Source organism: Epargyreus clarus, unplaced genomic scaffold (genome assembly GCF_041222505.1).
Source record: "Epargyreus clarus isolate Ecla_fem2 unplaced genomic scaffold, WU_Ecla_fem_2.2 ptg000009l, whole genome shotgun sequence".
Classification (NCBI taxonomy): domain Eukaryota; kingdom Metazoa; phylum Arthropoda; class Insecta; order Lepidoptera; family Hesperiidae; genus Epargyreus; species Epargyreus clarus.
In genome coordinates, this window is record NW_027332217.1 from 15,812,900 (window position 1) to 15,840,212 (window position 27,313).

At 35.5% G+C, this 27,313-nt stretch overlaps 2 protein-coding genes across 2 annotated transcripts; one reads left to right on the forward strand and one right to left on the reverse strand.

Moving 5' to 3' along the window:
- Positions 1 to 351: 351 nt before the first annotated feature.
- galene (potassium two pore domain channel subfamily K member galene) lies at positions 352 to 26,439 on the reverse strand. Its single transcript, XM_073076869.1, has 15 exons — positions 26,283 to 26,439; positions 25,518 to 25,646; positions 24,966 to 25,085; positions 23,951 to 24,077; positions 7,817 to 7,943; positions 7,221 to 7,292; positions 6,570 to 6,653; positions 6,191 to 6,312; positions 4,687 to 4,767; positions 4,219 to 4,606; positions 3,763 to 3,970; positions 3,063 to 3,129; positions 2,866 to 2,927; positions 2,111 to 2,275; positions 352 to 1,345 (listed from the first exon to the last, which is right to left on the reverse strand). Exons 1-15 carry the CDS (start codon positions 26,346 to 26,348, stop codon positions 1,157 to 1,159), a joined length of 2,007 nt encoding a protein of 668 aa, XP_072932970.1. The 5' UTR covers positions 26,349 to 26,439; the 3' UTR covers positions 352 to 1,156.
- Positions 11,574 to 23,215, forward strand: LOC140745095 (uncharacterized). Its single transcript, XM_073076867.1, has 6 exons — positions 11,574 to 11,793; positions 14,420 to 14,543; positions 20,806 to 20,997; positions 21,634 to 21,721; positions 22,084 to 22,147; positions 22,237 to 23,215. The coding sequence occupies exons 1-6, from the start codon at positions 11,784 to 11,786 to the stop codon at positions 22,995 to 22,997; spliced, it is 1,239 nt and encodes a 412-aa protein (XP_072932968.1). The 5' UTR covers positions 11,574 to 11,783; the 3' UTR covers positions 22,998 to 23,215.
- Positions 26,440 to 27,313: the final 874 nt, after the last annotated feature.

Below are 27,313 nucleotides of genomic sequence, written 5' to 3' on the forward strand. Positions count from 1 at the left end.
TACTGAAGTAATTTAAATTATTTTAACCATATAAAAGTTAACATATTAAGAGTATACTATTATTATTTACTATTTCACTTTTGAATATAAAGTTACAACATTACAGGAAAGGAATTTAAGTATAGGTTTAGGAAGAAGATTTAAGAAAAGTTTACAGTCACGTATTGATTGATGTAAACAAAGGTATATTAAGAGAAATTATACTACGAGTATATTAAGAGAAAGTACATTTATTACATAAAACATTTAAAATTAACCTCCTATTTGACATGAATTTACCAAATTTTTTTTTTTTTTATAGCGCTGCACCCGTTATCGTTGGGGCATAAAATATATACAATTTTAAATCCTAAAGATAAATATTTAAACACCTAAAACTCAGTCAAATACTGAATTTGGTTTAGCGTCCTGACAACCAATGAGACAAACGACAGTTTTGTAATAGTATTCAGGGATAGATTTATCTTATCTGCCGTTTCGTTAATTAGGACGTTTACAGCGTCCAATGTTATCTGAATTAATCAATATTATATACTTGCAAGGTTAGGTCGTAATAAAATTTCGTCACGTGTATCATCCATTTAATTCACCTTCCTGAAATTGTATTAATCGTTTGTACTACATTTATTTTTATATTCACATGTCACACAACACATAAGTACAATACAGGTTATACTTAATTTACATTAATATTAATAGTATAAGCACTCTGAACTGAAGTCTTATTAAATCATTATTAAATAATTATTAATTCTTCTTCATAGTCATTCTGAAGTAAGTAAATGAATATTAGCATGTAATACTTCAGAATACGATAACGTAAATACTAGCGATTTCATAAAATCTTTAACTTTTGAAAAAGTGAAGTTTGTTATTGAATCCCATAAATTACGTCTTTAAAAGAAGATAATACAGAATTTAATTTTGAAGTTGGTTATTTTTTCACAGTTACTACAATATAAATTTTATAATAGGTAGTGATTCCTATTCCCATTTAAAAAGAATACAATAAATTTTCATTGAATTAAATTAATAATACAGGCCTGAAATCTTATGAACGGACTTGGTAAAATTCTAATTTTGTGGCCTACCACTTGATGCTAAGTTCGCCAAAGCCAATTTGCTAAAGAATACTAAAATAAATATTAATGCTACATCAATAATCATTTTCAGGGTTGTCCCGTGGCTTGATGATGCCGAGGCGCGTGGCTACAGCAGCCACGTTGGCGCGCACCTCCTCCTGCACCAGGTTGAAGGACATGGCCAGCAGCGCGATGCCGAACAGCAGGTACAGCGAGCACAGCGCTATGGAGTGCACGGCGTCTGCTGCAGCTCCACTTTGACCCTGGAAGATAATGAAGAAAGAACAACCGTAAAGGACTCCTAAAGAAGTAGTCGATACAATTATTAGTGTGGGCGTTTTTTTTTCTGAATCTCTTACTGCTCTGAAAAACTTTTAACTTCATTTATAACTTATAATATTTTCATTTATTAGTTATTTAACTAAAATTTCATTAATATAAATATTTGTATACACCCTAGTATAAATCATAACATCATTATTATATTCACAAAATTTCCTTCAAGAACACGAGTACTTTTGCATTTTTTCACTTCAATAAAAAGAAATAGTTTTTTTTTTAAATTCAGGAATTTATTAATCATGAAGATAATATTATAATGAATTATAAAGTACTATCGAGCCTGACAGAGCCTTTTATGAACTGTCAATATAAAATATCAATAGGTACTTCAAACTCAATGTATTATCACTTTAATTGCTCTAGTAGCTAATCTCAGTGTCTCGGCTGACTTCCTTTAGCTTATCTTTTATAAAAATAATGTAATGGTCGGTAAAACACTTTGTATTGTTGGTGCGCCCACATTATGATTATTTTTTTTCTGATAGTAGATGAAAGGTAGGTTTACTAGTATAAGGCGTTTCAACTTAGTCGTCTGACGTAGAGTCTGACTCGACCTCAAGAAAGGCTCCCAGGTTATTCGGAGTCAATAGTAAATTTCTTGACACAAACTTCTATATAAAGTACCTTATTACTCACGTGGTACTTTAAACATACAAAAAATATATTATGTGAATTATTATACAGACCTGAGCAGGCACGAAGTCACCGAAGCCAATGGTCGTGAGGGTGATGAAGCAGAAGTAGGCCGCGTCCAGGTAGGCCCAGCCCTCCCACCGCTTAAACAGGAACGTGCCCGCCACGATGTAGGAGGCCACGAGAAACACGCACAGCCAGATCGGGACCGGCTTTATCTACAAACAAACGACATAAATCTTCATGTGATTGCTGAGGAAGATCCAACTCAAATAAAATCAAAATAAGCTTTATTTGCAAATAAGTTTGTACTACGCTTTTAATGATAACAATGTCTTCTTATTTTGCTATGGAGCATGCAAATTGAATGTATAGTTAATTTAATATTCAATGCTGCTTCCGCAAACTTGTTACTTGTCGCAAACTTGAGATCTCTACTAACGTGTAAACGGGTTACAAACACTTGCAGAAATTTCCTGTGATTTGCCCTAAAAAGTCTAAAACCGACACTCCATTGAATCAGCTACAAGTTCAAGTTCATATTCACACATTTGATTGATTAATACTTTGAATTCGTAATGGCCTCTTGAGATTTCTAGCGAGCGTGCGGATACGGCATAAGTATTATAAATGATAATTATGCTAATATCGATGTCAATTTTAACCAGTGCCAATATTTAATTGGTAAATTCCAATCACGTGTTATTTTTTGGGAAAACTTGTCTTAGTGGGCCTCTATCTCATTCATAGGAATGTGTATACAATTTAGAATAAACATGATCTGGTAATAAATTGGTATTTTACTCACTTCTTCCTTGGTCTGTGATTGTAGTGGTACTGGATAGATATCCGACTGACGAGAACCCCACGCTAGAAAAATATTTTGTAAGCTTTAAAACTATCCTATGTACAGAATACAACTGTAAAAGTACCGCCACATACACATGAACTTATATCTATTTCATGGAAGAATTTTAATCATAAAACTGTTTCAAAAATATTCACCTGGCAGGCGATTCCTTCTGATAGGTCCTACTTCATCACTCCAGTCTTCTTTTTCCGGAGACGGTGTCTGTCAAAACATTAACAGTAAATAAAATTAAACAAGTAATATCGATAGACCTAGTGAATGCATAAAAGGTAACATCCATCAATCCACCAGCCTTTAAAAGTCCACTGCTGGACATAGACCACCCCTAATCTGTGCCACAACGACCGGTCTTGAGCCGTCTGGATCCAGCGGTTACCCGCCGTCCGCATCATGTCATCAGTCCACCTGGTCGGGGGGCGTCCTGTACTGCTTTTGCCCAGGCGTGGTCTCCATTCCAGAACCTTCTTACCCCATCGGTTATCTGTCCTACGAACTATGTGGCCAGCCTATTGCCACTTCAGTTTGCTTAATTTGAAAGCTATGTCGATAACTTTCGTTCGCCTAAGGATTTCCTCATTACGAATTCTGTCGCGTAGGGAAAAGGCAACACCTTGGAGAAATATTTTTGCTACATTTTACTTCTTCGATCGCTTTTAAATTTCTAATTTTAATGATAGACTTGGTGTTTATCACATAACATCACCAATAGAGATTTCATATGCCAATTTTGTATTTCAAGTCTACAAGTAACAATATGTATCTTATAAGCTATATCTAAATGGATACACTTATCGGTTACAGCAATGTAGAAAACATGTCAGTAAGAACTCTTACATATCGGTATGGTGATCTAGTGCTATCATCGACAGTATACAGTCTTCGTAACCGCTTCCGCCTTCCTCCTTCCAAATCTCGTTCCTCCTCAGCCCAGTCCTCTCTTTTCTCATAATCATAGATGGCGCTACGCGCGCGACGGTTTCTTCGTCTCTCACCACCATCTTCTATATCCCTTTCATAGTATTCTGATCTGCCACGGTCATATCTAAAATTAAGTAAATAAGATGACAAACAGTAAACCATCTAGTTTAGAAACATAACATAATTGAATTTTCATCGTTTCTCAGATTTAAATAATATTCCTCTAACATTTTTCGTCCACCAATTCATACTCTCAGAGTGAGATGGGTTAGGCTATAGTCCATCGCTCTGGTGCGGATCAGTATGTAACACACGGCCTCGAAAGCTTATTTTAAGAACTCAGGCATGTAGTATTTTGCACAATTATCTTACCTTCTGTCAAATCTGCGATTTCGTGGAATGTCAAATTCAAAATCGTCATCTTCCGGATCGTATCCTCGATCCCTGTAACCATAATCTCTGTCGTCCCGTTCCCTTCGTCGCCTATCCCTTTCTTCCAGAGCCTTCCTCTCCTTGTAGTTTTCATAGTCAACGTCACATAGGTCATGCATTTCAAATGCTTCCTTCCCATCATCCAACTCGTAGTGCCTCTGATCATCAAAGTCTCGTCGTGGTCCATATTCGGGCTTCAGCTTAGCTGGCCTCGGCAAAGATTTACTCCGTAGCTCTGGTTTGGATGTAAGTTTAACTTTATAGTCTTCCAAATTGTTCAATGCTGCGTGCAGGTCTAGAAGAGGCAACGACACTTTCGGGTATTCTTCTGCGAAAGGAAAAGAGTAATTAAATTTTTACAATAAGCCGTCGTTTAAGTTATTTATATCATAAACGAACGTAACTTACCATCTTCCTCTTCGTAAGTGTCTCTTCCATATTTTTCGTAACGGACCGGTGATCGGTCATCGCGATCATAATCCCTGGAGCCTGAAAATGAAATTCAATTATACATGTAATTTTCTTCGCCTGGCTTTAAATGAAAGGCCGTCATATTCTGACTGACACCAATATATCATTGACTGCCATTTCGAACAAGTAATTAATTAAAAAATCAAAAAACCCGACTGCACTATAAAAGCTGAAGTAGAATTTCCAAAAACGGTGAAATAGGCGTTTTATTATTTTTATCCAGAAAGCCAAATACGTACAAAGTTTCATAGTAGGTGTCTGCTTCAAAATCAAAATACGTTAAAACATATTATTCTATTTTATTCTCGTGCTCATTTACGCTATATAAAGAACCAATGAGTAAAATTCCAGCACTCTAAAGTTCAGCGATTTCCCTTTGCAGTGATCTTTATCACAGCAACACTACTCATTTAGTCAGACATTCATCTCGATGAGTTATATATATATGTATATATTATATTATGTATGTGTAATCTCTTATAAGTTCCTTTATTTTGATATCGTACTCGATAGGTTTGGTTAACTTTTTTAAAACGTGTTTCGCAAAAACAATCCACCATTTACGCTCCATAAAATATATAACTTCAGTAATTCAAAGTTCCGGTCATTATTTTACCTCGTAATGGTCTACCCATTACGTTTACATTTCATTATTTTTATCTAACAAGCCAAATACAAAATTTCATAGTGTTTGCTTCAAAATTGACGATTGTTTAAATGAACTTTTATCCCCTATTTTACCCTCTACGGGGTTAATTTTTTGGATGGGGATAAATAGGTGTGTCCTTGTTCGTATCCAGAAAGCCAAGTACTAAATTTTGTAGCAGTTGCTTCAAAATTAATGGATTTCAAAAAAACTGTTTTTCCCTATTTTACCCTCTTAGGGGTAGAATTTCCAAAAGGCCTTTCATAGTACTTATTTACGCTATATAGCGAACCTTTGTGCAAAATTTCAGAACTCTAAGTTGAGTGGTTTTGGCTGTACTTTGATTTCTAAAAAATGAAAAATTCATTTAGTTAGTCAGTCAGTCAGTCACCTTGCTGTTTTATATATGTACAAATATGTTTTTATAATCTCCGTTTAATTTCCTTTCATATGATACCCTATTCGATACGTTCAGTTAGCTTTTTTTTTTAAATGTGTTACTATCTCGCGCCAAAAATCCGCCATTTTATTTATTTTTTTCTAACACCTATCTAAGGACACTCGGGTCATTGAGACGTATATAATGACACCTTAACTGTCGAAATTCATCCAGCCGTTTGTTAGATCGGATCAAATAAAGAAAGACAAACATACAAGATACGCGCGAAAAACATAACCCTTCCTTGGCAGTCGGGTAAAAAGGTTATCAATGTATCTACTACTGAATACTTTGGTGGTCATTCAGATTGATCACAGAGCTACATTCATATAAACTGTTAAGAGCTGTTCATATACCATGAGGGCGAGCGTGCAGGGGCGGCTGCGAGCGCGTGCGCGGCGGCGGCGCGGCGGGCGTCGGCGGCGGCGGCTGGCGCGAGCGTCGCGTCCGGGCGCTGTTGTAGCCACTGTCGCGATATCTACACACATAAGTGGTATACAGGGTAAATTTGTCAATTGAGTCTTTAAGGCCGAAGCAATAACGATGAGCGAAAAATGCTGAAAGGAGTTACGAGCCCGATTTTGACAAACTGCATCATTTTTTTTATTTATTTCTGATTATGATATTGATCTGTCTGATCAATCTGAGTAACTATTTATTAATCTGTGCTATTATTTAGACATGACACTTTAATGTAATATATCTGTATGTAATATAAAGTATAGATGACATTACCTGCAGTCAGTGTCGGAGTGCGCGCGCTCTAGCGGGCGGCGGCGGCGGGTGGACGCGCGTGCGCTGCCGGCGCGCATGGAACGTCTGCGCGCAATGTTATATTACACTGTTACTGATTTAATATAGGCATTGAAGCACACAGCGCGTCGTTGTGTAGCTCAATGATATAAAATGATGCGACGTCGACTATGGATGAAAGTTTTTTATTTTAAGTATATATTAGTAGCAAATCAGATTGCAGACTATCTGGTGGAAGGTGATCACAGCGGTCGAGAGACATCTGTAACCGACTCTTTATAAAGCAAGGGTTCTACCCAATGTCGATCAAAGACGTGTTGCCACCCCTGAGAATTAGGAAAGTCAGCTCATATGTAAGTCAGCCGGATTGATGAGTGACAGTTCATTAGCTCGTTTCCCTACTTCCGTGATTGCGTTAAGCCGTAAGTCCCGGTTGTTGTTAATGCATAGTAACTATCTATATCTTATGGTCAGTTTGAAAGTATCCAACAAAAATTAGCCTTTAACCCTATCGTCCTCCACTCATATGTACAGGAGTCTGGGGGAGAGCAATCTCTCTCTCTCATTGTGCAAAGATTCAGGCTCAGCAGTATGTTGTAAACGAAGCACATATGATAAATAAAAGAAACAAACCTCGCATTATGTCGGTGACTCTGCTTCGGCGGACGTGTACACACGTAGCAACACACCCGCCAGTACAGGAACCTGTATGTATACATTTATGGTACACTTTATGAAAATGTCGAACTATACCATAAATTATCAAAAAAGTAAAGGCCATGCAGTCTTCATACTTATGAGGAAGTCCTTTTTCCATTGCCCAGCGGTAGGACAATTAGAGAATCCATGTAAAGAAATAGTAGTACTTCTTTAAAAAGTATCAAACAAACCCCCACAAAATCTAATTTAATTTTAATTTATATAAATCAAAAAATATTTCTTTATGGCTCTACAATTCCTAATGCAAGAAACATAATATTTTTGAAGAAAAAATGCGATTTGTCGATTTCAACCTAGGATGGAAAAAGGTTTAGTTTTTTTCTCAAGACTTATAAGCTAACACATGAGTGTCATTGACCACCGTCGCTGACGACGATCCTCGTCATAAAATGTCACTCGAGTATTGTGCATTGAGAGTGCATTGTCGCTCGTACACTAAAAAAAAATAAATACTGCTTTATGACGTCACAGTTACACACAATTATATTTATTTACATGTACATGAATACCTGAAGGAAGAAGCCATGACGTCTCCGATGTTGGAGAGGCAGAGCAGCATCAGCGGGATGCCGAGGATGGCGTAGAAGATGGTCACCACCTTGCCCGTCTGGGTCTTCGGGGCTATGTGACCATACCCTGAACATAAAATATTTTATCTATGTAATAATTCACGTGATCTCCGCGGGAATGTCGCATAGAAAATAATTTTAGTTGTTATGTTATATTTGTTATTTATTATTATTACTTTTTGTTTCTTCTTTTTAATTATAATAAATTTTACTAACATAGGTTTTTAAGTACAATGTAAATACTAACAAAATATGGACTATGTCTGAATTAAATGGAAATAAATAAATAAAAAAGTAAAGAAATATAGAGTGAGTAGATGTTAAGTCAGATAGATCGGAGTCCTGAGGATTCAGTTGACCACATGTCTGTCTTACCACATTATTCAACTTTTAAAACTGGGTATGTTGCAAGCCAAAAATGACTGTGATGGTAATGCCGCTACAGTTGTACCTCGAAGCATTGCCACTATAAACTACTTATCAAACAAAGGTGGTAGAACCCTTTGTGGTTCGATACCGGCGGCACGATCATCATAATTATTTCTATTAACATGCCTATTAACAGTAGTGTTAAGCACTGCTCTGTTCTCGTTTGAAGGGTGCGATAAGGGAGATATACTTTTCCGAGGCGTTCCAGCTTATTTGTCAGGGGTAGCGGCGCATCTGTGGCCGACCTCAGGTAGAAATATCTAATCTTATCTGAGGTTGATTATATATTTATTCCATTAAAATAATAAATAAATACTCAAAATTATTATAAGTAGTAGTTTGTGTAAAAAATGATAAGGATTTGTTTTAAAGTTAGCAAAGTATATACCCATTGTTGATTGCTAAGTAAAAGATAATTTTATCATTACCTGGGAATAAGGTCATAGTGTCGAAGGTGGCAGTTGAAGGTTATCCAGTTATCACTGTACATCGGTGGGTTACAGGTAAGAATTTAACTTCAACATTGTTTACAAGAGTTAAAGACTAGTAGTTTGAAATCCGGCCCCTCAATCTGATGGTCTGAGGTTCGAATTCCAGGCACGCTACCTCTAATTTTTGAAAGCATTCGTATTAGAAATTCCCTGTAATAGTTTCAAGTAATTCTGTTATTCTTTCAAGGCTTAATTAAGGCAATAATCACTATAAAACTTGCATACCTAACATATCCTAACAAAACCTCGAATGTGTGTGACGTCAACCAAGTAGTCCTTCTCATTCTGGAGGACCCGTTCTTTACTACATCAATCTTTAATAAAACTTTTTTTTTTATAATATAGGAGTAGCAGACGAGCATGCAGTCCACGTGATGGTAAGTGGCTACTGCAGCCCATGGACATCTGTAATCAACCCCAGATAGGATTAGATATTTCTACCTGAGGTCGGCCACAGATGCGCCGCTACCCCTGAAGACTAAGCTGGAACGCCTCGGAAAAGTCTGTCTCCCTTACCTTCAAACCGGAACACAGCAGCGCCTAACACTGCTGTTATTAGGTAGTAATAGGTGTGGCGGTGGTACTGCCGGAGTCGAACCACAAAGGGTTCTACCACCTTTAAAACTGTTAATAATTAAGCGATACAGCTAATAACAATGACGTAATATTATAGGTCAACATGTCACAGGCACTTGATATAACTAACAATTGTGGAAGTAACCATCACATGGTGATTATCTCGAGGCTATTGTTCCTTGATCACTAAGATTAATTCGCGCCTGCTTGCTGAACACACGACACTCGAATACCTACTATTTACACGCTAATGATACTCTAGAATTTTAGGGTTAATTCTGACTACATGACGATAATTAAATACTAAGATATGTAAAGAAACTTTTTAAAACCAAAAAATAACGTACTGAACGAAAAAAAAGACACTTTTTCATGAAAATATCAAATTATATAAAAAATTATTACTTATACTCCCATTGTAAACTACTATGATTCTTGTTTTAAGAAAAACACGCGAATGCAATTAGTGGTATAATTCGAACCCATGGCGTTTTTTGTTAGTGGTTATTATGGATAAGTGGATCTGGTTTTTATATGTATTTATTGATCTGTGTTTCCGTCATATTATTTGAAACGGATACCACCGAGGCCGACCTCTTACTACAATCGACAGACAAACAGATGGAAGGTAAATTGGGATAATGACGGGAAATTCAAGTCCTTGGAAAACACAAGATCAATATCTATCTCATGAAACAATACTAGCGTAAGTTTTATTGTGGTAATGTCAAATGGAAAATACTACCTAAAACTAAACACACTTAATTCGATAAAAAACGATAACTGAACCTAATATTACATAAAGAAAATTAGTCGTAATAACGGTAATGTATAAGAATTATAATAATTACATACGATAACTTGCACGTCTCTCAATATACAAAAATAAAATAATTACTTAAATTGAACATAGAGCCAATACGTTATAGTTCGTTACGTTAAACTTTAATTTTAACATATTAAGTAAAAGTACTTTTTTAATTTGATAAAAAATTTAGGCGAGTATGTTCCTTAATTCATAAACTCGTTTATAAACACGTATGTGTGTAGGATAATACATAATAGGGTAATGTACCTACATTCATGTAGTATTTGCCTATTAGTAAACAACCACATACTCGTATTGGCAAATACCGCCCTAATGTAGGCCGAGTGGCCGCCGGCTCAGTAGCCGCGGGCAATGTTGGGTTTTACCACTCACTCTACTACTATTCCATTATATCTAACACTTCAATTGAGTTTTGCAACTAATTTGAAAGTATATTTTCAGTCACAAGTCACTGCTACTGCAACATATTCTTCATCATAACACCATAATTTTTATCTCTGGTCTTATCTCAAAGTGAGAAGGTTTAAACTATAGTCAACCACATTGACCACGTTCGATTAGGTAGTCTTCACACCTTTATACAGCTGTACATTTTTTACAGAACTTTCAGGCATATAAGATACCTCACAATATTTTCTTTTACAGCTAAGAACTTGAAATGCTTAGGATTCGTACCCTGTACTACATGCAAGCCCGATTATATATTATCAATCCGATATGTATATGTGTATATAAATGTTTATGCTGATATCAACATTGAAGAGGAACAAATAAACCCTAAAATCATTTAAGTGAAGGTCAGAACAACAATATATTGTTAATAAGAAACTCCCAAATGTAGGTCAGTACGCACGAGAAGACCTTAGGGCTTCCCCAGACGCGGTCTGAAGCGAGACCTTCAACTTAAGAGGCTGCTTAAAATTAAATATGATTCATATCTAATTATTCGATGCACGCGATGTACGTCCTTAATCTGTCAGACAAAAATTACTTATTGCTTCCAAAATTGCAATAAAAATAGTATTTTTATACGTTAAAATATTATTTAAACTACAAGACAAAAAATATAAATGTATGAATAGAAATTGAATTAAAAATGTCGAATATGTTTGCAAATAAAAACTATAAATAAGGCAAAGATGACATGTAATATATTAAATCAAATATATAACGTGTCGAATAAATACTGTCTTCTATCGTATAAGATAACAAATGATAATTATTATGGTCGAATCAACTTAATACTCGTAAAATATGTGAGCCATCTGTACATTATTTTGACTTCGACTGTACCTATCTCCACACGCCTATAAATATAAACGGCATTATTTATATCCATTCATGCAGTTTCAGTCAAAATAAGCTATCACGTACGATTGTTCGTAATTGCACCAATCATTGACCGGATTGCAAAGAATTCAGAAATATCGCTGCGCAACTGAAACTGCAGTGCAAAGCTTAGAGCAAGTTGCTCAGCTCAGTTACATAACAGAGGGCGCGCTGTGCAGTCGTGCCAAGTTAATAATAATATAATTTATAGTGCTATTATGTTTTCTCGTTGATTTTATATAGTGCTTTTATCATGTATTTCGGTCAGTATTTTTCTTCTTTATTTATTTTATTTATTACTTATTGTATTTTTATGTTGGGAATTTTAATCACTTAGATACACATTGAATTAAGATGATTTATTTTTATTTTACAATCACTAAACAATTGTAATATGATAATCAATTATTCGCTTTATCGGTGCAACGAGCAAAGTGCCGGGTTCGATACCTGGTGAACCGGAAATGAAAATACGAAATTTCTATTGTAGATCTTGGTATTTATGATCCAATATATGTCTGTTTTTATAACATCAAAGTAGAGGGCTTATTAAAAACAAATCTCTACAATAATATAAAGCATTACTTTAAAAATAGGACAGCAAGAAAATATAAATCAAAATTAATTTTAGTCAAAATACGTCATATAATTTAAACCAATCGCAAATATAAATCTTCAAGACAGCCTTACACCTGACAAGCGAAGGTGAAGAATTATTCACAATTATTTTATGTCATCGAGTTGAGCCCTAAAAGGCTCAGCAGCCTCGGACAGACCTCGGGCTCCTTACGACATCCTCGCCCACCACCCTATTACAATATAGTATTTAGCAGAAAATCGTAAAACTAGCCAAATAGAACGAAGCACGTGTTATGCATTATGCATACAACAAACATTTATTTCTATATTACTAGACGAAAAGGGGTTTTAAGGACGACTACATTTTTGGAAACGGAAATATCTCTATTATGCACGATAAATGGTTGTCCAATTATTTAGTAAATAAGATCCTCCTTCGGCTTATAATCTTGATAAACAAGTGCCGAGAAAACCTTAAGTGCCGGTTATGGTTAAGTTTAAAACTTTATCTGAGTGACAAATATTATTTAACAAGTTCATCGAATATATTAAAATTTGTTAATTGTGAGGTTTTATCCAATCGGTTATATTATTGGTCCACGAACACTTTTTGGTTATTGGCCAAGTCGCTATAAAAATATATAACGTATCCGGGACAGAATAAATTATTGTAAATTTTAATTTATATTTAATTTATTGAAATTAAATAGGTATCCATAATCAATATAAATATAAAACTATTATTAATTATGACAAATTCATATTTTCCAAATTTTTACGTTAGAACAAAATATGTGCATGAGGTAGAGGTGTGTCTCTAAAATTGCATTTTTATATGAACATCCTATTAGGTAAGGAAACAATAAAAAAAACATTTTACTAAATATTGGCCAACTAAAAACATTAGACAGACAAACAGACGGACGATTTAATTTGTACATTTATTGATTGCCAGGTCTAAATCAGATTCCTCTTATTTTGCAAAGAAATCACTTCTATTGCATCCATTATTCAATTAATAAAACTAAATGCCGCAACAACGAGAGGTGTGTAACGTTACAATCGTAACGTAACATGTTACAACATTCTGCACACTGTGAATTGCTTTAAGTAATCAAATGTGCCGAGAAGAAGTACTTGCTGTTATGTCTACAATTACTACGTATTTGAATCGAGTACTGCTTTAGGAAAAGGTTGATAAAATTACATTAATTCAACACAGTAATTTCTGTGACTTCTGTAAAACAATTTAGCAAGAAAATATTTTTGATTACATTGTTTCGAAAACTACGCTACATAATCTTATTAATTATATCTTAGTTAAAAATATCTGTTTAATTGTTATCGGTTGGATTGATAAGTAAAGAACTCTACAAATTGTTATAAGAACTTATTGACCTAAGTAGAATTATGCTATACAATACAAAATATACCCACCGTTCAAATAGTTAAAAAGGCTGTAAAATAGAATAACTGGAAAATCTATAAAAACTGTAAAATTTAATTCAAAACCTATAAATAATTATAAAATCTTTATCTTAACTCCATACATTAATTTTAGTTTAGTGCTTAAATATACATAAAAGGCACCTATGTTATTTATAAATTAGTTTTTTAATTTTGTTTCCGGAAAATCATCGCATATTTTACTATTTTCCGTTTATAAACATCGGAAGCGTGACTCATAGTAAGACTGAGTCTAAGGGCTGATGTTATGGTTAATTGCTGCCTTTGTTTGAGCAACACGCCGCACAATGCCTCAATTATCCAGTAACGCGCTAGACTTAAGGATAAGATATATACAAGTGTTATATGTTTATATAACTTCTTCTATTCAGCAGCTAAATAAAATATGATAAAAGTGATAGAGATTGGCCATAAACAACACAAGAAATTTGTAATGTATCCAAAATTATCAGTCTGTAATATCAACATTTGTTTCAACTGTTTCCGTTCATTTTTGCTATGAACGTGCAAGAAGTAGAATGTATTTCCTCCTGAGGTATTCTCTTAGTTCTTTAACATAGGGCTCTTAAAATAAAACCTTGTAAAATAGCGCGAAACGAGCTCTACTTGAAAGCCGGCAATATGTTAGTGAATTCTCTGTTATTGCAAATGTCCACGTGCGACAATAGATCTTTTAAAATTTTACCTCAAAGGCCTAAGTTGAAAGCATGTACCACGTTACCACACTCTAGAAAGAAGGAAACTAAGGCATACATAGTAAAAATTAAATAACTGCGTACCAAATCGCACGTATAATTAATAAATCAAAATTAATATGTTAAAGTAATAATGTAATGTTTCCAGGTATAGCAGCGTGGTTGGTGGTGGGTGTGGCGAGCTGCACGGCGGAGCGCTGGGCCTGGCCCGAGGGCGCCGCGTCAGTGCGCATCGACACCAAGGTGCGCTTCGTGGACCTGCCCGGAGACACGTGAGTATTGCTACATTGCTATTAAAGGTAGAACCCTTTGTGGTTTGACTCCAGCGGCACCACCGCCACACCTGTTTCTGCCTAATAACAGCAGTATAAATTGCTACTCCTGCAGAATAAGGTACAATTCGTTGTAGGTTTTATAATAAACTTGATTCATCTTATTGAAAACTAACTTTAAAGAGAATTAATTCCTTGGTGCTCCTCTCTCGACAGTTAGATTTACGGACCTATTACGTATTTTATATGTATAACCAAAGCCTAAGTATTTATGAACCTGCAAATTACAAATATCATTGACCTATCAGGTTAATGCAAATTATGTTTTTATACATTTTTAAGCAAACCTATAGACAATGAATCATATTCGTGTTATTAAACAAAGTGATTAAACAAATTAAATACAAACAAATTAAACTCTACTCGTTCCAATTGTACGCAACATATGTAATAAATCAAATTATTGATAACATCAATATTATGTATCAAGATCACAGGATAGATTAATTTACTAATTAACATTAGTTAATATACATTAGCCGAGTTCTAATATTCGAAACAATACAGTTCAATCATAGAGTTAGCTGTATTGTTTATTCTAAATGCCAAATAAAACGGATTCTTTTGGATTAGTTTTCAATGAAAACATCATAATTTACGAATTAAAACCCGAAATTTGATGTATCCGCTTAGATGTTATGTCTTCATCCATTGAAAACATTACTACAAGCTAATAATAATACAACTCTATAAAATCAGCAATGGATATAAAATCATTTATAATTTAAATCTTCCAATACAACTTCTTTCCGATCTGTATATAATCTTATTAAGCGTCCATTGATGGTTCAAACCGGTGCTTGTTGTAACCTTCATTAATCAATGAGTAATGTATGCAAAAATAAACGTAAAATAAAGACGTTGCATAATTAGCAACATGCATAGTTCCAGCTGAGTGGTTTTCGGCGCCTTGGCCGACATCCTAGCAATTGTTCTGTATCACAATACTAGATCCCACTATTCAAGTATTCATTGTGGAACAATGGCCAGTGCGTCATCTCATGTTACTATATTGGAGTAATTGCCTCGGGGAAAGAATTATATAGTAATGGAAAATGTTTTGGATATTATTTGCAAATGTAAGAAATATGTTGTTGTTTGTGGTGATTTTAATGTGAATATTTTAGAAAACACCACATTGAAAGTAAAATTACTTTCCTTATTTAGGTCATATAACTTAGAATATAGTTTTTTTGAGCCAACCAGGGTGACTTCATCCTCTGCTACTTGCATCGATAACATTTTCTGTAACTGCTCTGTAGTTGAAAAATCTATAATAAATCAGATTAAATCTGATCACAAGGGGCAGTCTGTCCATATCCAATATAACATATCCAAGGAAGGGAACATAAAGTTTCTTCATAGACCAATTACAAGTCACCGTTTATTAAAATATAATAAAGTGCTACTAAATAAGTTGTCAGTTCTGAACCATAGCACTTGTGTTAATAATTTATATTCTGCATTTTTCTCCACAGTGCACACAGAGTTTAAAAAAATATTTTCTGAAGTTAGGTATGAAAAGAGTACTAGACTTAGTTTTTGTGAATGGGCTACTAAAGGTATTCGTCTAAGTAGAAGTAAACTTTTCGAGCTTTATAGTGAAAGAGAGAATAACTGTAGCCCTCACTTCAATGAATATGTTCGTAAATATTCTAAAATATTTAAATCAGTTTGTATGACAGCTAAATCTAAGTTCATACATAATAAAATAAAAAATGCTGATAATAAAATTAAAACAATCTGGAAAATAATTAATGCCGAAACACGAACTTGCAGATTAAGTATCAGTAAAGTACTACTGAACGTGGTCAGATTACCTCAGATAAAGAAATTGCACAAGAATTTGAAACTTTTTTCTCGAATATACCATTTAATACTACTAAATTTTTAAAATCATCCCCAATTAAAGCAGTGACCATCCTTAAAGAGAATTTAAGTCAGTGTCACATTAAATTTAAATTTAGACATATTTTAATTAATGACATATTAAAAGCTTTTAAAGAATTAACTGTTAAAAATACAGAGGACATTTGGGGAATGTCAGTAAAAGTTTGTATATCAATCATTAAAACTTTAGCTCCCTACTTAGTCACTATTTTTAATATGTGTGTTGATCAGGGCTGTTTCCCTGATTTAATGAAACATAGCAAAATAATTCCATTGTTTAAGGCAGGTGATACTAAAGATCCCAACAATTATAGACCCATCTCAGTACTGCCTGTTCTAAGTAAAATTTTTGAAAAGATCCTCTTACAGCAAATGTTGCTTCATTTTAAACTAAATAATCTTTTACATCAAAAGCAATTTGGCTTTACTAAAGGCCGTTCTACCACAGATGCTGGTGTTCAATTGCTGCGACATATTTTTGATTGTTGGGAACAAGCACATGATGCTATAGGTATTTTTTGTGACTTGTCTAAAGCTTTTGATTGTGTTGATCATAAAACCTTATTGTTAAAATTACAATATTATGGTATTCAGGGAAATTCTCTAAAGTTGATAAATTCTTATTTAAACAATAGAGTCCAACGAGTGCAAGTAAATGGAGCATTACCCAATGGAGGTGTACCTCAGGGCTCCATCCTAGGTCCGTTTCTATTTTTAGTTTATATAAATGATTTGCCAAATGTAGTAAAGGATTTATCTGAGGTTGTTTTGTTTGCTGATGACACTTCCTCGGTGTTTAGAGTAAAACGACAATCACAGGATACGAACGATATTAATGAAACTCTTTGCTTGATTCAGAACTGGTTTGATGCAAACAACCTACTCTTAAATTCTAATAAAACTAAATGTATTAAATTTATGCTACCAAATGTAAGGAGTACGGGGATGAATGTCGCTCTAAATGGTGATAGAAATAAATTAGCAATTCCTAAACATAGATTATGTAAGGTGGCTAGATCTTTCGTGGGCAACTGTATTCGCTACTACAATAAAATACCCGACCACATTTTGAATCTCACAGAAAAAAAGTTTAAACATGTCGTTAAACTAACGCTATGTAAAAAAGCGTACTATAAAGTAAGTGATTATTTGACTGACAAAACGGTGTGGTCTGAATTAGCTCCAGCTCCACATGTACCATTACGTTAAGGTAACATTGTCAAAAACATTTTTTTTAAAAGATGTGTGTTATGGAGTTTCTTTCGCCGCTTCTTCTCCATAACGAAACACCTTGTGAAGTGGTGGTAGTTGCTTTGACATTCAAAAAGTGATCTGTAAAGAACCTATTTTGAATAAAAAATTTTGATTTGATTTGATTTGATTTAGTGTTTTCGTCACCTTAATAGACCTTCATAAACACATAATACTTTGTAGATGTAGATAGTACTCGTAGCATCGTCTTAGTAGATTATTAGTAGTATAGTCGGGTATATATTTATTATTGTATAATGACCCTAAAATATAGCGACAATGAAATTGTGACAAAATGCCTGTAATTAGAATCGTTGCTATATATGCACGTAAATTAAATTATTTAACTAGCATTTGTTATTATTACATACTATTTTGACAAGTATGTGTTATTCACAATATTTTTTATAATATATATACGCAATCTATAACTGTGAGCCTTTTGTAGTATCAATGCAGGCCACCTGATTAAGATGTCTTAACTTAACCGACTTTGTTGGTTATAGCCATTTTAAATTCCAGTTAAATTTAATAGTTTTCACTATTACTTGGAAAACCCAGAATTTCCATCAGAATTATGAAACAATAAAATGGAGCAAGGCAGCATATTTTAATTTGAAGTGGCAACACCTCGTACTTGCTATTTCACTGCGGGAATTCCCAAACAGTTTCCAATCTCCTTCAACACTTGCACAATTTGCATTAACTTGATTAATTGCAACAGTAAATATGATCGTAATTATCTAATAGGAGTTGCGTTCTGTGGTAATTGTTTGCAATGTACGAGTATCATAAACTTCTTTCAAAATGCTGGTACCTAAATAAATTCCTTAAGTAGTTTATGACGATTACAGACACAGATTAGGACAGTTCATTTGCTAATTATACAATTATAGTCTATTAATCAAGTATTTTTAAAACGTCAGTCGCCATTTTAATGTCGATGTGACGTCGTTTGATAGTAATCAAAAGATAGAGTAAGCTATAATACCCCATTCTGAAAAACAATTATGCCCTAAAATACACTGTATTTGTTTTGAGTATTTTACATCGAACTGTAATTAATTTACCTTTTTATCAAATCGGTTGTCGGTGCAAGAGGATTATTATATAAGGCATTTACATCGTAATGCAACTGCGACAGTGCATGACAAATTGCATACCGATTAGGGTATTTTCCAAGTTTTCAGTTCCTACAACATTTGCTCAATATACAAGAGTTAAGAAACCCTATTTTGTAACCTTTATAATACAAAGATATTCAAGTTAATATCGCTAATATCGCTATATCGGTATAAGTTATATTTTATAACTTAAAACGATATAGCGATTTGAATGATATCAAAATATTGCCCAAACAAAGTCAAGAGACTTCGAGAACTTCGAAACATTGTCGCATTGACATTCGCAACCCATGGACATTCGCAACCCAAGATAAGCCAATACATTGCCGGCATCTAAGAACTCTTTTTGCACTTGTTAACTGACCTAGATCTACGTGCAGATTACAATACAATACATTACAAATATCTATAGAATGTAACCAGAAAGATGGATGCAATGGATTACTACATCGTACTTCAAAACCGCACAACCAACTTGCGGACGTTTGACCAACGCTAAAAGAGGTGACAGATAATCGATTTTTATAATAATCGAATATTTAATCGATTTTTGAAATAACAATAATCTATTTAAATGAACGGTCTGCAATTGGACTCTCTCTTTGCGGCCCGCGGGTTTCGGAAGAATATATAATTTTGTGAAATCCGGTTATTTTCGTCTTCACATTTTTGGGACTACCCCGGCTAATTAGAATTTAATTTCAAAAATCAATTATTTCTAAAATCGATAAAAATCAATTATTACTTGATGGTTTGTTTCACTCATTCTCCCATCTCTACCAACAATTGCAAACCGATTAGTACAGCCACAACCGCAGTTCGGTTAGTGTTATGTAAACTACTTTTACTCGAGAACACTACTAGTTACTGACTTTGCGAAATGGGTCTGTCTGCTCCACCCTGACCGACATTCGCATTCGATCCGAGGAGGCATTCAACAAGAGGCCTTGAGATACAGATAATCTAATTACCGGTTACTTTTAAACAATTATAATCTGGAATAAGTTAAGAAATCTGTTTGTGAAATGTGTACTGTATTTGTCCATTGAGAGAACCCGTCGTGGTTCAAATCCTGAGGCACCGCCGCCATACGTATTTCTGCCTTATAGGTACTATAAGTGTTCAACGTTACTGTATTCTGTTTGAAGGGTGTAGTAAGGGAAATATATCAATACGAGCCACTAGTCTATTCAGAACTAGTCCTCAGGGGTAGCAACGCATCTATAATCCATTTTATCCATAGGCGGAAGTAGGGGTTTTCCACGAAAACATTTTTAATTTAACGCAGTAAGCCGTGGTACTATTGCCCATGGACAACGTCATGAATCTAAAGTTGATTACGGTTTCACATCAAACTGCTCCTAGAATACAGAAATAGATGTGGTGGTGCCGCGTCACTCGAAGCACAAAGAGATCTACCGCTGTTTGATGTCATAGTATAAACGGTACACATCTGCAATCAAAACTAACATATTAACATCATCTAAATGAAAATCACAAATCCTATGCCTGATATTCAAACCCCTCATATAATGTAATATTCGCCTTAACACACTTTACTAAAATTTAACGTCACGAATGTAAAATAATTGGCCTAGTGCGAGTCGAGCTCACGCAAGGAGGGTTCCGTACCTACCACCATTTTATTTTTTTAATTTTTAGTATATGTTATGATAGCAGCCATTCACGTAGTTAAATGCTTGAGGAAAATTTTAACTATCTACCTATTACGGTTTAGTGGATAAAGTGAAAATCGACAAAATATGTTTCTTGTATAACGACCTCAATTTCCGACTTTTCCCTTTGTGTATGGAATCCTAAATAAATGGAAAGTTCTATGACTTACAAATTCATTTATAAATGATCATCCTTTGAGAAATATAACAAATATAACGCCTTATAAAACTAAACAATTAATTGACTATTTATGTTTCTAGACACAACCAGGACAACAGCAGGAACAAAAACGTTCAATCAGACGAGGTGCCGTTCAGGGAACCCACCGACACCGCGGGCTTCTACAACCGCCCACCCGGCCAGGGTCGCTACCCTGTGCACGTGCACCTGGCGAACAAGAACGCACAGTATCGCAGGCCGGGATTCTACCCCAGTGGCACGGGACATCACAGGTACCGCTTTTTATAAAAAAAGAGTAACAGACGAGTATGTAGTCCACCGGATGGTGGCTACTGCCACCCATGGACGAATTTGAGTCCTACCTACGGTGGGCCGCTTCCTCTGAGAACTAAGCTGCTACGCATCGGAAAAGTATGTCTCCCTTCAAACCAGAACACGGCAGCGCCTAATACTGCTGTTAGGAATAGGTGTGGCGATGGTGCTGCCGGAGTCAAATCACAGAGGTTTCTACCATCTTCAACAACTTACGATATTTTGTAGTATATAACGAATAATTATATTTTATTTAAAGTACGAGAACCCTTCGTGGTTTGACTTTGGTAGCACCAACATAGCTGCTTTCTGATTTGTAGGTCGTGGGAAGGGAGAAACACTTATTCAAGTGATTCTAACTTAACGTTGGTAGTAGCATCTATGGCCGTCTTGTTGTCATATCTGAGGTTAATTATGCATGTGCTATCAGGTGCATTGCATATACATACACGACGTATTTATGTAATATCGTTGTACCTACATATTTGCAAAAAAAAAACATATTTGGAAACGAATACAAAAATCGAGTTACCAAACAAGTATTACTTAAGTCCGGCGCCAACATTAATTATTTACAATATAATTTGTATTTCCAGTAATATCGAATCAGACGGGACGCTGGATTCCCTACAATACTGCAAATGTGTATCCAGACCCGACTGTAACCCCGTACCGGACAAACATGTGAGTAACGCGCCATTTAAACATACAGAAAACAAACACATATGATTATGTACATAGGAGATCCTGTTTCGGATTGTTTTCGTGTACACACCTACAGAATTAACTAAAATAAATCAGATCAAATCAAATCACTTTATTGTAGAACATAGGTTTATACATAGATGTACTCCGGGTAATAAAGACCTCAATGTAAAGATTTATTAAAAATATTTCTGAATATTGACTTAAATTTAAACTTGACATACTAATATTTGTTTCGTTAATAAGCAGGAATAAATAATATCCAAAATTTCAATCATATTTATCTTATATACCCTTATCGAAGTAATGTTTATTTAATGGAAGTTATTATAACATTCCAGCACGCGTGTGGTACTCATGAGTATCTGTGCTGCTACAACCCGCCGAACATACAATCAAACTCAGGTAATTTAATTCAGCTGTTTTCATATTAACACAATATTCCTCATAATACTTATGCGTCATTGCCTTATGTGCTGCCAAAATTGTTTCAGAATTCTTCAATGAAGTAGACGATGAGCGTCCGGCCCTGCTGCCTGGCCATACAAACATAGAAGGGCCCTTCCCACCCCCACCGGACGGCGTCAACAAGAGACCCAACGATGGAAGACGCCAGACACAAGTGGAAGTCCTCGTAGGTCCGGAAGGCCCCACAGGACAAATCGGAATTCCTAACAAACAAGTTTTAGTCGGCCCCGATGGCCCCACTGGGATAATAGGTCCAGGACGGAATCCACAAGTTTTAGTTGGCCCCGATGGCCCCACTGGTATAATAGGTCCAGGACAGAATCAACAGGTTTTAGTTGGCTCCGAAGGACCGACCGGCATAATTGGACCTGGTAATGTTAATCGTAACCCAGGAGTGCTCGTAGGCCCAGGCGGACCATCGGACATAAGGCAAAGTGCATCAGCCCAAAGAGGAGTTTTGGTGGGTCCAGGAGGCCCTACCGGAATAATTGGACCACAGTATAATCAATATAATCGTCCTGTTCTAGTCGGTCCAGGTGGCCCTACTGGCATAATTGGACCCAGACAACCGGGATTTTATGGATCCCAAAGGCGTGGAGTGCTATCAGGACCCGGTGGACCAACCGGCATCATCGGACCCGCAGGATTTAATCAAAGACAAAATCCTGGTGTATTAGTTGGACCGGGTGGCCCCACAGGAATTATTGGACCAGGTAGATCAATTCTCGTTGGCCCCGGAGGACCGACCGGGCAAATAGGACCGAGAAACCCCCTCTTCGGTAAATGAACATTGTATGCACTGTGATAACAAAAAAACTAATTTATTAACTGTGATTAACGTTCGGCGCTGATTTGTTTACGTTTTGTGTGAAACGCTTACCAGTGATTGTTACCACTTCGAATGTAAATATTATTGTTCTAGTTCTAATGAATGTACCTACTCTAGTGCTAACTGTAATGTACGTTGCAAAAAACAGCGTACTCTATGATAAATGGTATGTGGTACCTCCGTCTTAACGTGTGCACTTGCAGGGTGCTCCCGCCACAGCACAGAACGCGTTAAGTTGAAGACCACAACAAGCAACAAAACGTCATGTGCTTGCCGCACCGACTAATAAACCACTAGAAAATATCGTTACTTTTCATTCCAAACATCCCATTATTTAAATTTTTTTCATCGTTCAATGATATAAAAAATCGTGCGTAGGAGGATTAATGATATGGATCTGTCCAATTACTTTCCGTCCTGAGTTGTGGAACTGGCGAGCGGATAAAAAATTGACGTACGAGCGCTGCTGGCGCGCCGCCAGCGCTCGAGGCATTTCCTTTGATGATATACTGCCACAGTTCTACACTCGAAATAATGAAATTAATGTACCTTATAGTCACCTTTTCCTAAGATTCTTGTGAACTGAAAGTTAATCGAAATTCGTCTTCCACGCTGATGTTCTTCAAATTTAGCCTTCAGTATTTTTGAGTCGTAAAAATCGAACACTTTCTTCAACGGGTCAGTAATTGTTGTATGGATACCTAAATACCTAAGGGTTGTCCAATGTCCATATTATTGTCAAACGTAAAAATATCTATTACTTAGCAAGCACAATGAATTTAATACTTCGTGATTCAACTGTTTCGGCAAGTAGAACTTTGCCTTGCGTGAAAAATGAATTATAATATATGAAATCTGATATACCGTCCGTATATACATGAGTTAAAGCAAATGGTAGCAGGTATACCGACCGATGGTGGTGATGACGATGATGGAGTAGAAGAGCGCGCCGGTGAAGGTCCACTGGATCTGCTCGGTGCTCTCGCTGCCGTCCCAGCCGCGGACCTTCATCTCCAGCAGGATGGCGTTCTCGAAGTCCTGGGAACAACCTAATCTTGTATTCTACTGCTTTTCATGAGGCACAGCATTCAGTATATGGTTTGCAACAAACAGAAATTGGTTTTACTTGCAGCAGTTCTCGAATTGTTCAAGCGATCTTCATATTTCTACCACTAACTGAGATGCACACAAATAACACAAATACGAGTATGAAAATTTAATTCTCATGAATTATACGCAAATGATGATGGCAATGGGACTAACATTTTAATTTATATAATTGCCTATGTTATTGAATACGTATGAATCACTTGTTAAATATTATTTTAATTTTATTATCACTGAATTCAAAGTTCAACGAATCGTAATATTAGGGTTAATTCAATCACATATTTGCCTTTAGAGATTACCTAATGAATGCAATTCACACATAACTTTCTGTTGCCACTATGATTTCAATAGGCGTTTTTAAAACTTGTCAACTTTGCCATGTCACTTCAAATAATAACTGGTAAAGCTGGTAACATTTTCAAAGGATGTTATTTAAAGTTGATCTATTATTATTTACAGAATACTTATGCAAAGCTCGTTGTATATACTATGAAAATAATGGTCTCTACGTAGACAAGTGTTACTGCGTAAAGAGATAATGATAGCTGATCTATTTCCACGCCGATGTTTATTTTAAGTCTTTGAATAAATGGGAACGTTTATCGGAATCGCTACATAAACTATCGGATCGGAATTTGGATTCATATAAAAGCCACTTTGTGCAAAAATCATCACATAAAAAAATAAGAAACATTAAAAATTCAAAATTATGAAAATTGGGACAGTTGTACTCAGTTATACTCTGGAGATTACCACGTTCTAGTTCAATATAGTCTAATTCTTATCACAATGTTATTCGTATCACAATATGTTCACCTTGAGCATGCCGACCACTTCCGAAGTCCAGTTGGTCTGGTTGAACACCAGCACTCGGTTGGTCATCAGCCAAATGCTCTGCGTGGTGTTGCCGCGGATCTGGGAGATGTTCATCTTCACCTGTAATAACACCAGATCCAGAGCTTAAATCGGGCTTTAGCTTGCAACATAAATGCCAATTAACAATATTAGATATTTTTTGAGACTTGTGAAAATAGTATATTTATAGGATATACATAGTTTATTAGAACTGATTTTCAAACTAAATTAAGTAGAATATTTTAACTAGTCCACCAAATAATATATTCTCCTGGCATTAAAATATATCCACAAAATCAATGTTCCAAAATCACTTGGAATCGATCCATGCTACTTATTGGTGGATATTTAGAATTTTGATCCTGATTCCTGACTTTAAACTGGGAATTAGAATCTCAAAAAAAACAGAAGCCCACTCAATTCAGTGCTAAATTTACTCATGAATATTATATGCAATATTATGGAAAATCTTCTACAATTTATAAAAGATTTCGTACCCTTTGTAAACTTTACCTCCCTTTCGTGCTGTGACTCGAGGCGTTCGAAGGTAACAGCTCCCAAGATGCAGTAGGCCACCACCAGGCTGATCATCACAAAGTGAGAGAACACCACCGAACATAGTTTCCATGTGTAATACAGGACCTGATAAGCATTTCGCAAAATAAAATACTTTTACATATAAAGAAAACGAAAAATCTTAAAATCATATTATTCAAATTTACATTGAAAATACGTAATTAATCTTATTGGCCGTCTATTGATACTCGATATATCCAATGTTTTGCCTCCCACAGATTGACATTTAATTCTTGACTACCGAAAATCGTCCAGTTCCATTGTTTGATGGGTAATTTTTTTTAACATAATTTGTCTAAAATAACGCCCATCTGTTAAGAAGAATGTGATTGCCAGAGTAATAATATGTTGTCAGCCGTTAATTATCTTGATTTATGGGGGATTAAAATAGAAAACAGAAAGGCGCCTCTGTGTTGAATGGCTCTGCTTTTATTTTATGACTATTTTTTGATATATTCTCGTATTAGTTTTCCGAAGCGTTCCAGCTTAATCTTCAAGAGTAGCGGCGTATCTGTGACCGACCTCAGGTAGGAATATATAATTCTATCTGGAGTTGATTATAAATGTCCATGGGCGGCATTAGTCAATTACCATCAATTCAATAGGTGAACTGAATACTCGTCTGCCACATTTAAATAATAAATATTTAAAATATTTGAATGGCCCTAGTTTGTTATTTATTATCACAATTACATTAAGTACCTTAGCGCATTTGCTCGGAGGCGGCGGGTAGTCCACCCGCTCTACACGCGTCTCACGTCGCGACATCTTAATCTTCTATATATCTACTTCGATAATTAGACATACATCTTTAATTTAATTTGCAAACCCATTTACAAGATGTACACTTGAAACAAGTTTCATAAATATTTTTCATTTCACGACGTTTACAGAACTTAATTCAAAGTCCCAAGCAATTGTTAAGATCTTCATTACTTTTACTTCTCAAGCCCACAAAGACAATTATTGGAACCTTTAATAATTAGAGTCATCTATTAAGGCTCAATTTTATCAAACTCATCAGAAAAATCGTGCGATATTTTGAAAACGTCACCAGTATTTGTGTTTCAAGTTCATTAACACGGTGACCGAAATATCTCGCGATTGCGTCACACGCGCAGCCTTCGCACCGCTTCACACTGTTGACGTCACTCGTAAGCACCGATTCTTCAAAATACGGTGGTTAACAGTATTTAATGTAAAAACACAGTAATTTTCACCTAAGTGACCATTTGTATGAGATGAGGTTTTTCCTCAACAACCACCACTAAAGAATTTAAACCCAGAACAGAAAATTGCAAACAGTGTGATTGGAAATGATACTGTCATAAATATGTACGATTTGTGCAATCGAATCGGACTTCCTATAAATAAAATAGCCAATAATTCAGTAACAAGATTTACACGAAACCGCGTCGAGGGTAGCGCTTTGCAACACCGGATAACGGTAATAAAACATGGCGCACTTAATATTTTCCCACTAAATAAAATAGTTGGACAGTGTTATGATGTTGTGATGTATGCGGCAAATATTTACGTTGTTGGTGAAATGTGTGGCGGCGGTGCGTGCGCGCGCGCTGTCCCGCGGGAACTGGGATATATCTGGCGCGCTTTACGACCAGCGCCACTTTTGTGGGTCAATCATTCCCAATATTTAACTATTCCTTACTTCTAAGCTCTAGTTCTCAAACTAGCGTCTGATTGCGACATGCTCATTACTCATATTAATCAGT